Source organism: Zonotrichia leucophrys, chromosome 1 (assembly GCF_028769735.1).
Source record: "Zonotrichia leucophrys gambelii isolate GWCS_2022_RI chromosome 1, RI_Zleu_2.0, whole genome shotgun sequence".
NCBI classification, from domain to species: Eukaryota; Metazoa; Chordata; class Aves; order Passeriformes; family Passerellidae; genus Zonotrichia; species Zonotrichia leucophrys.
Genome location: NC_088169.1, coordinates 21260883 through 21271960, shown reverse-complemented (window position 1 = coordinate 21271960; position 11078 = coordinate 21260883). Strand labels below are relative to the sequence as shown.

The window sequence follows — 11078 nt, the reverse complement described above, 5'->3', positions numbered from 1 at the left end:
GTGTGCACAGTTTGTACATCTATGTACAAACTATGAATAGTGCATCCCTCTTTGCAACCTCTGCAACAGAGTAACAGCCTCAAAATTCTTTTCAGAGGTTATTAGATTGGATTGAATTCCTGTTAAAGCCTGAGAAATCTAAGCCTTCACATCTCAAAGGTGGAATAAAAATGATCACTACAAGGTGCAGGTATTACAGGCCATATGAATCAATCTGTAAGAGAGGAATATGATAGAAAAAGGATCAGACCATGCTTCCTTTGCAAAATCAAAAAAGTTTTGACAGTTTTATCTTCCAGAAACTTTGAAACAAGGCCTTCCACTTTACTTTTTTATTCCTGATAATACTGTTTTACTCAAGAGGTTTACTTGCACAAGTGGTCATGATCTTCCAGTCTAATCCAAATATATCAATGAAGTAATAAGTGAAGAAAAAAAACCAAAGAGAGATGGTCTCAATTCCTGAAAATATCTTAGTCAATCAGAATTTCCTTCTAAAATTGAAACTCTTGGTATTAACAAGTGACTAAATGAGAAACCATTTTTTTGGTGCTGCGAAGCAGTTGCTCACCAGTGACTCCATCAGAACATTCACCTGAAGAATATCAAATATTGTAAAGACGCTCACAAAATAGAAGTCAAAGCTTGCTGCTACAGAAGTGCAAAATAGTAATAATAACATGCCGAAAGTCTTTACTTTCACTCCACAAATAGTTTGGCAGGACACCTCATAATAGGAAGGATGAGGTTTAACATTTTTTTAAGTGTGACAGAGCAAGGGCCTACCATGTCACATTTCCATGTATAGAATATACCTCCTGCAATGTGAGAATGGAATAGTGCCCCTCTGTCCCAGTAGTGTGGGGATATCTGTTCAAGTTCAGTTTTCACTCTTGTACCTGAAGTTTGCATATGAATTTGTCTTAAAAACTTAAATTAGCAGCAGATACTTTTTTCAATCCATAATAGGAGTAAATAATTAATCTGCATAATTTGCATTTCAGAAGCTCTTTTTTTTATTGCAAGAATTATTTAACAGAGGTAATGTAATGGAAGAAACAATTATTTACTTTGTAATTATTCACTTTTTCAAGAGAACTTACTTTTATTTAGACAATGGAAAACATGGTATGAGGGGAAAACATAGAAACAGCTACCACTGCAATACAAGATGATGAAGCACTAGAAAAATAACAACAGGTTTCATCTTGTAAAATACAAAATATTTTGCCTTTTGATCCCATTATCTCCCCAGTAGGCCAACCCTGCTGGCCCTTGACTTTGATTGTTTCAGGTTAGGGTTTCCATTTTAATGAGGGTAAGAAAGCTCAGCTCTGGCTCCCTTCATTTGGAGCTGCAGGGCTGTGGCACTGCTGCTGATCACCATCACAGCGACACAAGTCATGAAGCTGAAAAACAAGGCTCTTAAAAAAAACTGGTGATTTCTTTATATATGGTCACTTTGGAGTCTTCTCTTACACCAAGGCCAAAATTATTGCAATGGCCAGAGTAGTGATTCACTCTTCTATCCTTTACTCTCCCGTCACTTTATAGTTGGGGATTTTTTTATTTCATTTTACCTGGAAAAAAACCAAGTCTTTATCATGGGTCTGTGCAGCTCCTCTTAGCCAAGCACAGCCTGAAAAAAAGCGCCTTCCTTGATAACCTTCACTTGAAGTTCTCGGCAAGGATTACGTCAACATTAACCCCATCCCGGGGGTGCTGCCTGGCTTCCCCGGCACAGCTGCAGACGCCAGGGCTCCGCGCTGCCCACAGCCTCGGCTGGCAGAGCGGGGGCAGGCGGTGCAGCCCCGGCTTGTCCTGCTCCCTGCAGGACTGACTGAAACTCCCCCAGACACAGGCAGCGGCGGCTGTGCCCAGTCAGAAAAGAGGAAAAGTCATTTCCTGGCATCCGTATGGCGTTGCAATTTAATTTCCTCGCCATCACAATGCTTTCAGTGGCCCACCAAGCTTTCCTTGTCCCTGCCCGCTCAGCAGAGCGTGTGGCCAGGCCTGGCCAGGCTGGGCGCAGCTGCCCGAGAGCCCGGCCGGGACACGGGGCCTTTCCCTGCTGGGGGCTGGAACACTGCGGTAGGTCCAGGCCAGGCAACGCAGGATGAGCGTGTGCTGCTCCTCAGCAGCGGAAAGCCCAGCACAAGGCTGGGAAGGCTGCCAGGACAGACCTGCAGTGCTGCGGCTCCGGGCATGGCGTTGTCCCGCTGCCCCCTCAGCCCTCCCGGCCATGCTGAGCCACCTCCCGAGTGAGGGGGACAGGGACGGGACGTGTCACAGCGGTGACAGCTCTCAGCTTCCTTGCTGGGCCACCGCGCCTTGGAAGCTCTGCAGGTCTTGACCAAGGACCATTTCTGATGAGTTTACCTCATTGTCAGCCCACGGCACTTTAAAAGCAAGCAAGCAAACAATAAAGTGCAGGAGCTTAAATTTTTGGCCCATCTCGCTCTGAATCTGGAGGGTGTTTTTTGTTTGTTTACATTGCCGAGTAATAAAAACGTAATGTAGGTTTTGCGTTTGGAGAAAAATACGGCGAATGGGAGCTTACTTGGAAAGAGAGACATGTGTCTGCCTGTCTGTCTGAGCGCAGATGGCCTTGCACTGCAGTCTCGAGGCTCTGCATACGAAAATGAATCACATCAGCCCGCAACATTTCCCAGCGTTTTGAGAGTTCTGCTTTCAACACAAATATGAATGTATGTAGCAATGATCTTCATTGTCCTGACTTGGGTGATGTCATATTTTTCCATCAGGATACTGGGTGACAGCACATTTGTAGGCTTTGGGCTAAATGTATAACGAGCATGAAATTCCCTTTAATGTCAAAATAAAACCAAAGGAGAAAAAAGAGTGGAAAGGTCATAGGGAAAAAACCTCCAATAATAAATATGACTTTTGGGGCCGTCTGAGTCTGGCTGTCACCGTGATGAGCCCACCGAGGCAGACACCCCGGCAACATCCCGATAATCTTATTATTTGCATGACATTACCCATGAGGCGGGGGGATGGGGAGAGGGGTGGGGGAGGGGAAGGGGGAAGAAGGCCGCCAAAAGCATCCAGGCGGCCCCGGGCGAGCGGGCGGGCCCCTGGCGGTGGTGCGGGGTGCGGTGGCGGCCGTGCCGTGCCGGGCGGGGGCAGGGCGGGCGGATGGTGGTGCGCAGCTACTCGCGGCGGTGCGGTAGCGGCGGCGGCGCGGGGCCCTGCGGAGCGCGGTAATGATGTCAGCTTGTTATTTACCTTCCAGCGCCGGGTGACGGCGCAGCGCGAAAGGAGAATCAATCAGCCGCCGGGTGACCCGCCAGGCGCAAAAAAACCGGAGCCGGGCGGGGGAGGGGAAGCACATGGAGCCGCGTTGCATCATCCGCCAGGGGTGGGGGGGGACACGGGCGGGACACGGGGACACGCGTGGGACGGGCGCGCTGGAGGCTAAAGAGTCGCGGCGCTGCCGCCCGCGGGTGTCGAGCCCCAGCGAGATGCGATAAAGCCCGTTTGTGCTGATTCACAGCCCGCCCGGCCCCCGCGCCCCGGGGCGCTGACTGGGCACTGCCGCCCGTCTCGCACCGGGGCAGCGGTGGCGGCGCGGGGCGCGCTCCCGCAGCGCCGCCCGGGCGGTCCGTGCGCGCCGCTGCGCGGGACGAGCGGCCGCGTCCCGGGCACCGGAGCGCGCCCCGCGGGGCCCTGCGCGGGCCGCTCGAGTTTGGCCGGGGCGGCCGCGGGGCCGAGCGTGCAGGGCACGGAGGGCGGCCGCGGGCACCGCGCGCCCGGCCGGCACCGGGGAACGCGGCGCTGCCCGCGGGCGGGGGAGGGGAGGGCCGCCCTCCGCGTGTGTGTGTGCCTGGTTTGTCACCGGGTTTCAGTTGCGGGGGGGTGTCAAAGCACAACATAACCACAGGCGGGGCGAGGGCTGGCGGCACCCCGGGGCATCCCCGGGGGCGTTGGCGGCGGCGCCTCCTCGAGCCGCGCGTCCCGGCGTGCGGGACCGACGCAGGTGGGGGAGGGCGCGCCGGTTCGCCCCCCAGCCGCCCCGGCCCTCCCGGTGCGCCCCCTCCCCCGCCGTCCCCTCCCTCGCTCCCGCCCGGTGGCGGCGGCCCCGGGCGCGGCTGTGGCTCCCCCTCGGTGCTGCTCCCGCCGCCGCCGCGCGTCCGCACCGGCCCCGCCAGCCCCCCCTCACCGCCATTCCGCCCCAAAACTTTCCGTTTCCCCCATCCCACTCTCCGGGACTTCCTTGTGCCGCCCGTGCGCGCGGAGGGGGGGGAGGAGGCGTGTGCGGCGGCGGCGAGGGGGGATTCGCAGCCTCCTGGCAGGCTGGCCGGGACCCCGGGGGAAGAGGAGTTGCACCATGCGCGGCAAGTGAGGGAAAGTCTCCGCCAGCAGCAGCGCCGCCGCCCCCCGCAGAAGTTGGGGCTCTCCCCGCCCGCGGGAGCGGGAGCTGTGCCTTTAACGCCCGCTGCGCCGCGAGGTGAGTTCCCGAGGCGGATTATTCATCCCGGGGACCCTGTTGTGGTTTCTTTTTCCCCCGTCTTTTTTTATTATTATTATTATTATTATTAATTTTTTTTAATTTCCCCCTTTTCTTACGCTTGTCCTTCCCGGCGCAGCCCCCCGAGCCCAGCCCAGCCCGGGGCCCGCTGCCCCCCGGCGTCCCCTCTACAGCCTGACCCGCCCGGGGGGGAGGGGGTCGCTCAACCGCCGCTTGTTATGACGAAGTTTTCTCAGCCCGGACGTTTTGGGCTCTGTTTGGGGGTTTTGGGGGTGTTTTCTCTGGGCCGAGGGGATGTGTGTGTGTGTGGGGCTGCCGTACCCGTGGTGGGTGTTTTGCTGCTGCCCCCGGGCAGAGCGACCCCAGGGCGTGGGAGAGGGGAGGGGGGCAGTTTGTCCCTACTTCTGAGACAGTATTTTAATGTATGGGGGTTTATTAAAAGACTAAATAAATGCTCGGGGAGGGGGGGAGAGAAATGCGAGGTATTCACGCTCCAGTGTGGAGTTTGCAGAGCCTGGGTGGGGGAGGGGATCCCATTCATCGCCAGGGCTTGAATCAGCAGCGGGCGGAGGGGCCGGTCGCTCCCCTACACCGAAGTTTACTTCCAAGTAGGTAAACAAGTTCGCTGCTCGCCCCCCGCCCCGGGCCCAGCCCCCCGAGCCGCGCTGCCCCCGGCCCCGCTGCCAGCGCCGCGGCCGCCGGCGGGGCCGGGCTGCGGGGAGCCCCTCGGGGCCGGAGCTGCGGGGCCGCCGACCTGTTGCACGTCCCGGGCCGGCGAGCCCAGCCCCGGGGCGGCGGGGCGGGCGGGCGCCCTGCCCCCGGCGCTGTCAGCGGGCCGGGCTCGGTCCCCATTTTGCGGTGCGCGTTCAGCCCCGGCCGTGGGGCTGAGAGATGGGTTCGGTGCGCGGCTCAGTGTCGGTGCGGTGTAAAGCGAGTGACCCTTGACCTATTTATGGTGTGTTGCTGGGCTCTGGGCAGGCATCCTGCACGGCGCAACAAGGGGCAAAAACACCGAGCCACACCCTAAAAGTTCGGCTCGCATATTAATTCCTCAAAGTAAGCTTTTAGACGGAATAAAGGCTGCCCTTTATGTGGTGCCTTAACATGCCTCTGTGCTGTTCTCCACGAGGATTCGTACGGCGTTTCTCCCTTCCTGACGCACGAGCCGGGCGGTGTGGATGTGGATGTGTGCGCTGGGGGAGGGGAGGCGGGCTGCTCGGTGGGGCTCACCCACCGCCTCCTCCAAAACCAGAAAATACTGCAGCATAATCTTGCAGGAACCGAAAATATTCCATTGAAAAGGCTGATGATTTGAAATAAAATGGAGTGTAAAATTAAAATTTCCGGATTAGTGTTTTAGGCTAATAGTATGAAAATAAACATGTTGTGCCAGAGGGAGATCTGATTGTAGGTAATAAATACGAGGTCTTTACTCTTGACAAATAAAATGTCATGTCTTTCTTCCTTACCCCATTTATTTGTGGTCTTTTAACCAAGACTACTCGTGTGGATGTATAAGGTTTTAACATCATCTACCTTGTGCACCATGTGACTGCACATACTGGGTTTAGGCCTCTCCCCGTCCTGCAGTCAGTGTTCTCTCATGTACAGGGACATTGGGCAGGTTTTAAATTAAATATATCCATTCTGTGATAGCAGATGTTGTTGGCAAGGAGAGCCAGATTTGTCCTAGTGTGTGTTTTGGCATTGTTGTTTTTTTTGTCTGGCTTTTTTTTAAACAATTACAGATAATAATTGCAACATCTCAACGACAGCAGTAGTAAAACAGGGAAGGTTTCCCACAGAAGATTTGTAGAGGAGGTGGGAGGAAAAAGGAAAGCAAGAGGGGGAGGATGCTATCACATTAAAAATGCGTTAAAGCTCTCTCGTGCTATATGTAATAATGATAAAAACAGGGCAGATTTGAGCCGAGCTGCTGTAGTTGTCTCAGTGTATAACACGTTCAGTGAGCTATGCAATAACCAGGGGCAGGGCAATCCTGAATGTACAGAGTGGGGAAGGAGAGGCTGGAAAGCAGTGCCAGGAGAGGGACCTGGGGGTCCTGGTTGATGGCAAGTTGACCATGGGTCAGCAGTACCCTGGCAGCCAGGAGAGCCAACCCTGTCCTGGGGGCATCAGGGACAGCATGGCCAGCTGGGCAAGGGAGGGGATTGTCCTGCCCTGCTCGGCACTGGAGTGGCCTTACCTCGAGTGCTGGGGGCAGTTTTGGGTGCTGCAATATACAAAAGACATTCAGCTGTCAGAGAGTCTCCACAGGAGGATCATGAAGGTGTGAATGGCCTTGAGAGGAAACCCTATGAATGAGGAGTGGCTGAAGTCCCTTGGCTTGTTCATTTTTAAGGAGACTGAGTGGAGACCTTATTGCAGTCCACAGCTTCCTCACGAGGGGAAGCAGAAGGGCAGACATTCTTCTCTATGGTGACTAGTGACTGGACCCGAGGAAATGGCCTGCAGCTGTGTGTGGGCAAGTTTAGGTTGGGTGTTAAGAAAACACTCTCCACTCAGAGGGTGGTTGGGCACTGGAGCAGTCTCCCCAGGGAAGAGATCACAGCACCAAGCCTGATATGGTTCATGAAACATTTGGACGATGCTCTTGAGCACATGGTGTAATTCTTGGGATGTCCTGTGCAGGGACAGGACTTGAACTTGATGATCCTTGTGGGCCCCTTCCAACTCAGTATATTTTGTGATCCTAAGGTTGTTTTTTTCACCCCCTAAGATGAAAAAGCGTGTCTCAGAAGCAAAGAGGATTAAAAATTACACATACATGTGAAGACTGGCAACTGTACAACTGTCCAGGTTTCTTAGGACATAAAAAAGCCCTCGGGAGATAAGTTGGCATCTGAATACATCTCCCCCCACCCATCTGATTAAGATGACTCCACTGCTCTCTGCTATGTCAATGCTGTGAGTTATGCTACTGCTTTAAATGATTGCAGATATTCTCTGCAGTAAGTGTCTAAGGAGCAAAACTAAGTTAAGTCATTGCTAGGGAGGGGGCACCTGGAGTTGTCAGGTTCCGCTCCACCAGTTTGCCCAGTTTTCACCAAATCATAGAATATGCTGAGTTAGAAGGGGCCCACCAGGACTGAGTCCAGCTCCTGACCCTGTGCAGGACAGCCCCAAGAATCCCACCATGTTTTGAACTCTTATCACACTTGGTGCTGTGATCTCTTCCTTGAGGAATCTGTTTCAGTGCCCAGCCACTCTTGGGGTGAGAAACCTTTGCCTGCTATCTAACCTAAACCTCCCCTGATTCCGTTTCATGCTGTTTTGGTCCTGTCACTGATTGTCAGATGGGCTTTTCTCATTTTTGTGGTGACAGGGACCAGAAGTAGATGTGCTGTCTGCTCGGTATGTGTAATGTGCCATGGCTCCTGAAGAGCTTCCTGAACAGAGAGCCGTCCTGTGGCAGCAGCAGCTGTTGAAGGCCTGTCATCCCTTTGCTTGGAAGAAGTAGAGAAGAATGTCTCTCAGTGTGGATGGGATCTTATTTCTCAGTAGCTGAGCTAAGTCAGCAGTGGATTGAGCGGTGTGCTCGGTTGGTTCCCTGTGGAGGTGAGGCTGGAAAAGCCCTCCCAGGTTTAGCTTTAGGTTGCTGGGTGATTGCTGCAGGTAGTGGGGTCGATGTGTGCACCAGCCCTTGCTCTTTGCTGCTGCTACGAGTCCAGAGTAAGAATTCATCGTGTGTTAAACTGATGCTGTTTGTATTTTAGTAGTGCCAAGGGGCCCCCATTCAAATCAGGGCCATTTGGGGAATATTATAGATGGTGATTCTCACCCTAAACAGGTTGCAATGTAAGTGAGGGAAACAAAAAGCCAGGAGGGAAAATGCTGGAAAAAACTGACTCAGGGGAACGGCAGCTGATTGTAGTGCTTTATCTGCAGGACCACGGTGTGATCTCAGCTGGCAGGAGAGAGGAGAGTTGTTAACACCTGGCAGCACTGCTGCTTGTAAATCTGTGTGCTCTGCCCAAAGAGGGGTGGGCGTCATAACGTGATCCATATCCTGGATTCCCTTTACTACTGCTCTTCTAATTCCTAGTATTTTAGATTATGCACACCAGCCTACCTATAAAGTGATCCAGGTTTTGTAACTCTTGGGACAGCTTCGTTTTTTTTATAATCTTCATTATGAGGCAAGATGGAAGTAATTTTGTAAACTCTTTTTTCAGCTGCTAAATTAAAGCTGCACTCCCTCTTCCCCTCCCTCATCTTGCCTATTTTTAGTTAGGAGGAAATAGCTGACCTCTTTACAACAAGAATCCAGACCCCCTGGGTGCCATTTATAGGTTTCTACCAAATGGCCTACTTGGACAAGTTGGTTGAAATTAAACAAAAACATTGGAACTACGGCTGTACATAGGAATAGCAGCCTTCCTGTCAGTGCAAAATCTGTCATTTTAATGACACTGAAACAAGCATACAAAGGTGAAAAGTACAATTTAGGTTATTTTTCTTCAGTGTACAAGAGAATATTTTAAAGGATTTTTTGTTTGTTGCTCTCTGATTATTAATATAATGGAATTTCATTTAAGGATGACTGATAGTGTTTTGTCTTACAGTCACAGGAACAATTGTCTTCATGTGTAGAGATTTTGTCCTAGACAGGGATTTATAAATTATAGTTACTAATGTTTAATAATTCTGTAGAAATATAAATTTGCTTCTGCTAGTTTAACCAAAAGCACGTTTAACTCCACAATGGGTATGTGACAGTTTTTGAAGGTAAAGGTGCACAGGCCTTTTACACTGCTTTTCTTGAGCTGCTTTTCCTATGTGTATTTGTATTTATTTTAAGTGATAATAAAAATACTGGCCTGTAGCAATAGTTATTGCATCTCTTCATTTGTTGTTTGAGAGGAGAAAACTAAACTGCCTCTGTTATCTTCTGTTGGGGTCCCAGCCACCAGTCCCTTTCTATACTTTGGGCAGCTTGGGGTTGGGTGCATCTGAGGATGTGGCTTCCATCTTTATAATCCTGTCCACTTTATGCAGTTAAAGGGGCATCATGATGTTTAACCTCATTTCTTGGCTGTCTCTTTTGTTAGTGTGAATAATTAATATGTGTCCTGTTTAAACTGGAGTGCTTGTAAAACGTCATAATTTTGTGTGAAGTTGCAATGGAAATTTCTGCCAAGAACCCTGCAGTACAAAATCATGATGATAGTACTGTAGTAGGAAGAAACAATTATTTTAATATTTTAGCTAAGTGCATTGCATAACTATATTTTGGCTTGGGTGTTGAACTTTAGTCATTTGCTAGGCTGAGTTACCCAGCACACTGAACATGTGGATGAACAGTGCCTTGATGCTTAGATGACACAGCTTAGGGCCTGTTCCTGAGCAGATGAGTAGTACTAACAATGTCTAATAATTCTCTATATATGCGTATCAAAATACTCTCATCTAAGTAAGTAGGGAGTGTGAGTAACCCTTTGCTGTTGGAAGGTGGAACAAGACCCGTGTTCTGCATTATTGTGTAACAGTTGTTCTGTACATCACTCCAGTGCCATTCAAAGTGTGATTGCTTTTACTGACCTAAGTTTCATTTCAGCTGCTAATTCTTAGTTACAGTTTAACCTCTTATCACTGTGTAGACATTAGAAGGTGTTCTGTTATATAAAATCATAACTCTATTAAATGAAAAAATGTAGTAACATGATTTTATGGGGGTTTTTTGTATTGAAATACAACTTTCCCATACCTCCAATAAATTACTGATAGAGCAAAAAAGCATCATTTTTCCCATAGACATTTAAATTACTTGGAAAATATGCTTTGACATTGTCTTCAATAAAACAAAGAGGATTTTACTTTGGTGGATAGATTCCTTTTGTCATTCTGCAGCCTAATGCATTTGTTGTACTCCTTTTTGAAGGCAGCAAACTGCACTGGATGTACAGTGACAAACTTTGGCTTCTGCTGTATTTTGCTGTGTAGCACCATCAGCTCTTCATCGTTCCTTTGCCATTGAATAGAGACCCTGTAGAATATTCTCTGGTTCAAGAGTGAAGCAAATTATTTATGATTTATATTTCCAAATCAGAGTCATGCTACAGAGGCCCTGCTGAAAGGGAGCAGTTGCATTGATGTGATTAACATGTATACAGTGTTATTGTGCTTCATGCTTAGAAGTGTCCACTGCTGAGTTTGTGCTAATTTGAACACAACCCCATAGCCTACAGCAAAATAATTGGAAAGATGTTCTTCCAAAAGAATTGACCAGCACAGTGTGCAGTTAATAAATACAGGAGATTTTTGTAAAGTGAAGTAAAAATATGGATTTTTTTCTTTTGTAAACTCATGTGTGTTGGTAGCCGAATGAGGAGTTGTTATAACAACACGATGGTTTCAGTGTCATTTAGCAGCTACAAGTTGCTTGTTCATTGTATCAATGGTTTTAGTCTGGTTGCTACTGGCAGAGGAGATGTGTGTGTCCAGAGACCCATTAGTATTAGACTTGTGTTAGCACATAGTCTCAGCTGGGATTGTTGAACAGGAGTCAGTTTCACAAATATTAATTGTTTCAAATGAGCTACACTAATTGTTGTGTGTGAGTGCA

The 11078-nt window shown here is 49.8% G+C and overlaps 2 protein-coding genes across 2 annotated transcripts in view; both read left to right on the top strand.

Moving 5' to 3' along the window:
• Positions 1–3159: 3159 nt before the first annotated feature.
• Positions 3160–4714, top strand: LOC135450567 (collagen alpha-1(III) chain-like). The gene is made up of 3 exons (XM_064719255.1): positions 3160–3190; positions 3518–4471; positions 4611–4714. Exons 1-3 carry the CDS (start codon positions 3160–3162, stop codon positions 4712–4714), a joined length of 1089 nt encoding a protein of 362 aa, XP_064575325.1.
• Positions 4302–11078, top strand: part of TBL1X (transducin beta like 1 X-linked) — a 188333-nt gene continuing 181556 nt past the window's right edge. The window contains exon 1 of the mRNA XM_064708721.1: positions 4302–4471. The gene's annotated coding sequence lies outside the window, so the exon portion shown is untranslated. The remainder of the gene's footprint in view (positions 4472–11078) is intronic.

Coding starts and splice junctions, on each gene's coding strand:
- LOC135450567 (XM_064719255.1), top strand. CDS start 3,160: ATGGTGGTGCGCAGCTACTCGCGGCGGTGCG. Junction 3,191..3,517: donor CAGCTACTCGCGGCGGTGCG/GTAGCGGCGGCG, acceptor GCTGATTCACAG/CCCGCCCGGCCCCCGCGCCC. Junction 4,472..4,610: donor AACGCCCGCTGCGCCGCGAG/GTGAGTTCCCGA, acceptor TTCCCGGCGCAG/CCCCCCGAGCCCAGCCCAGC.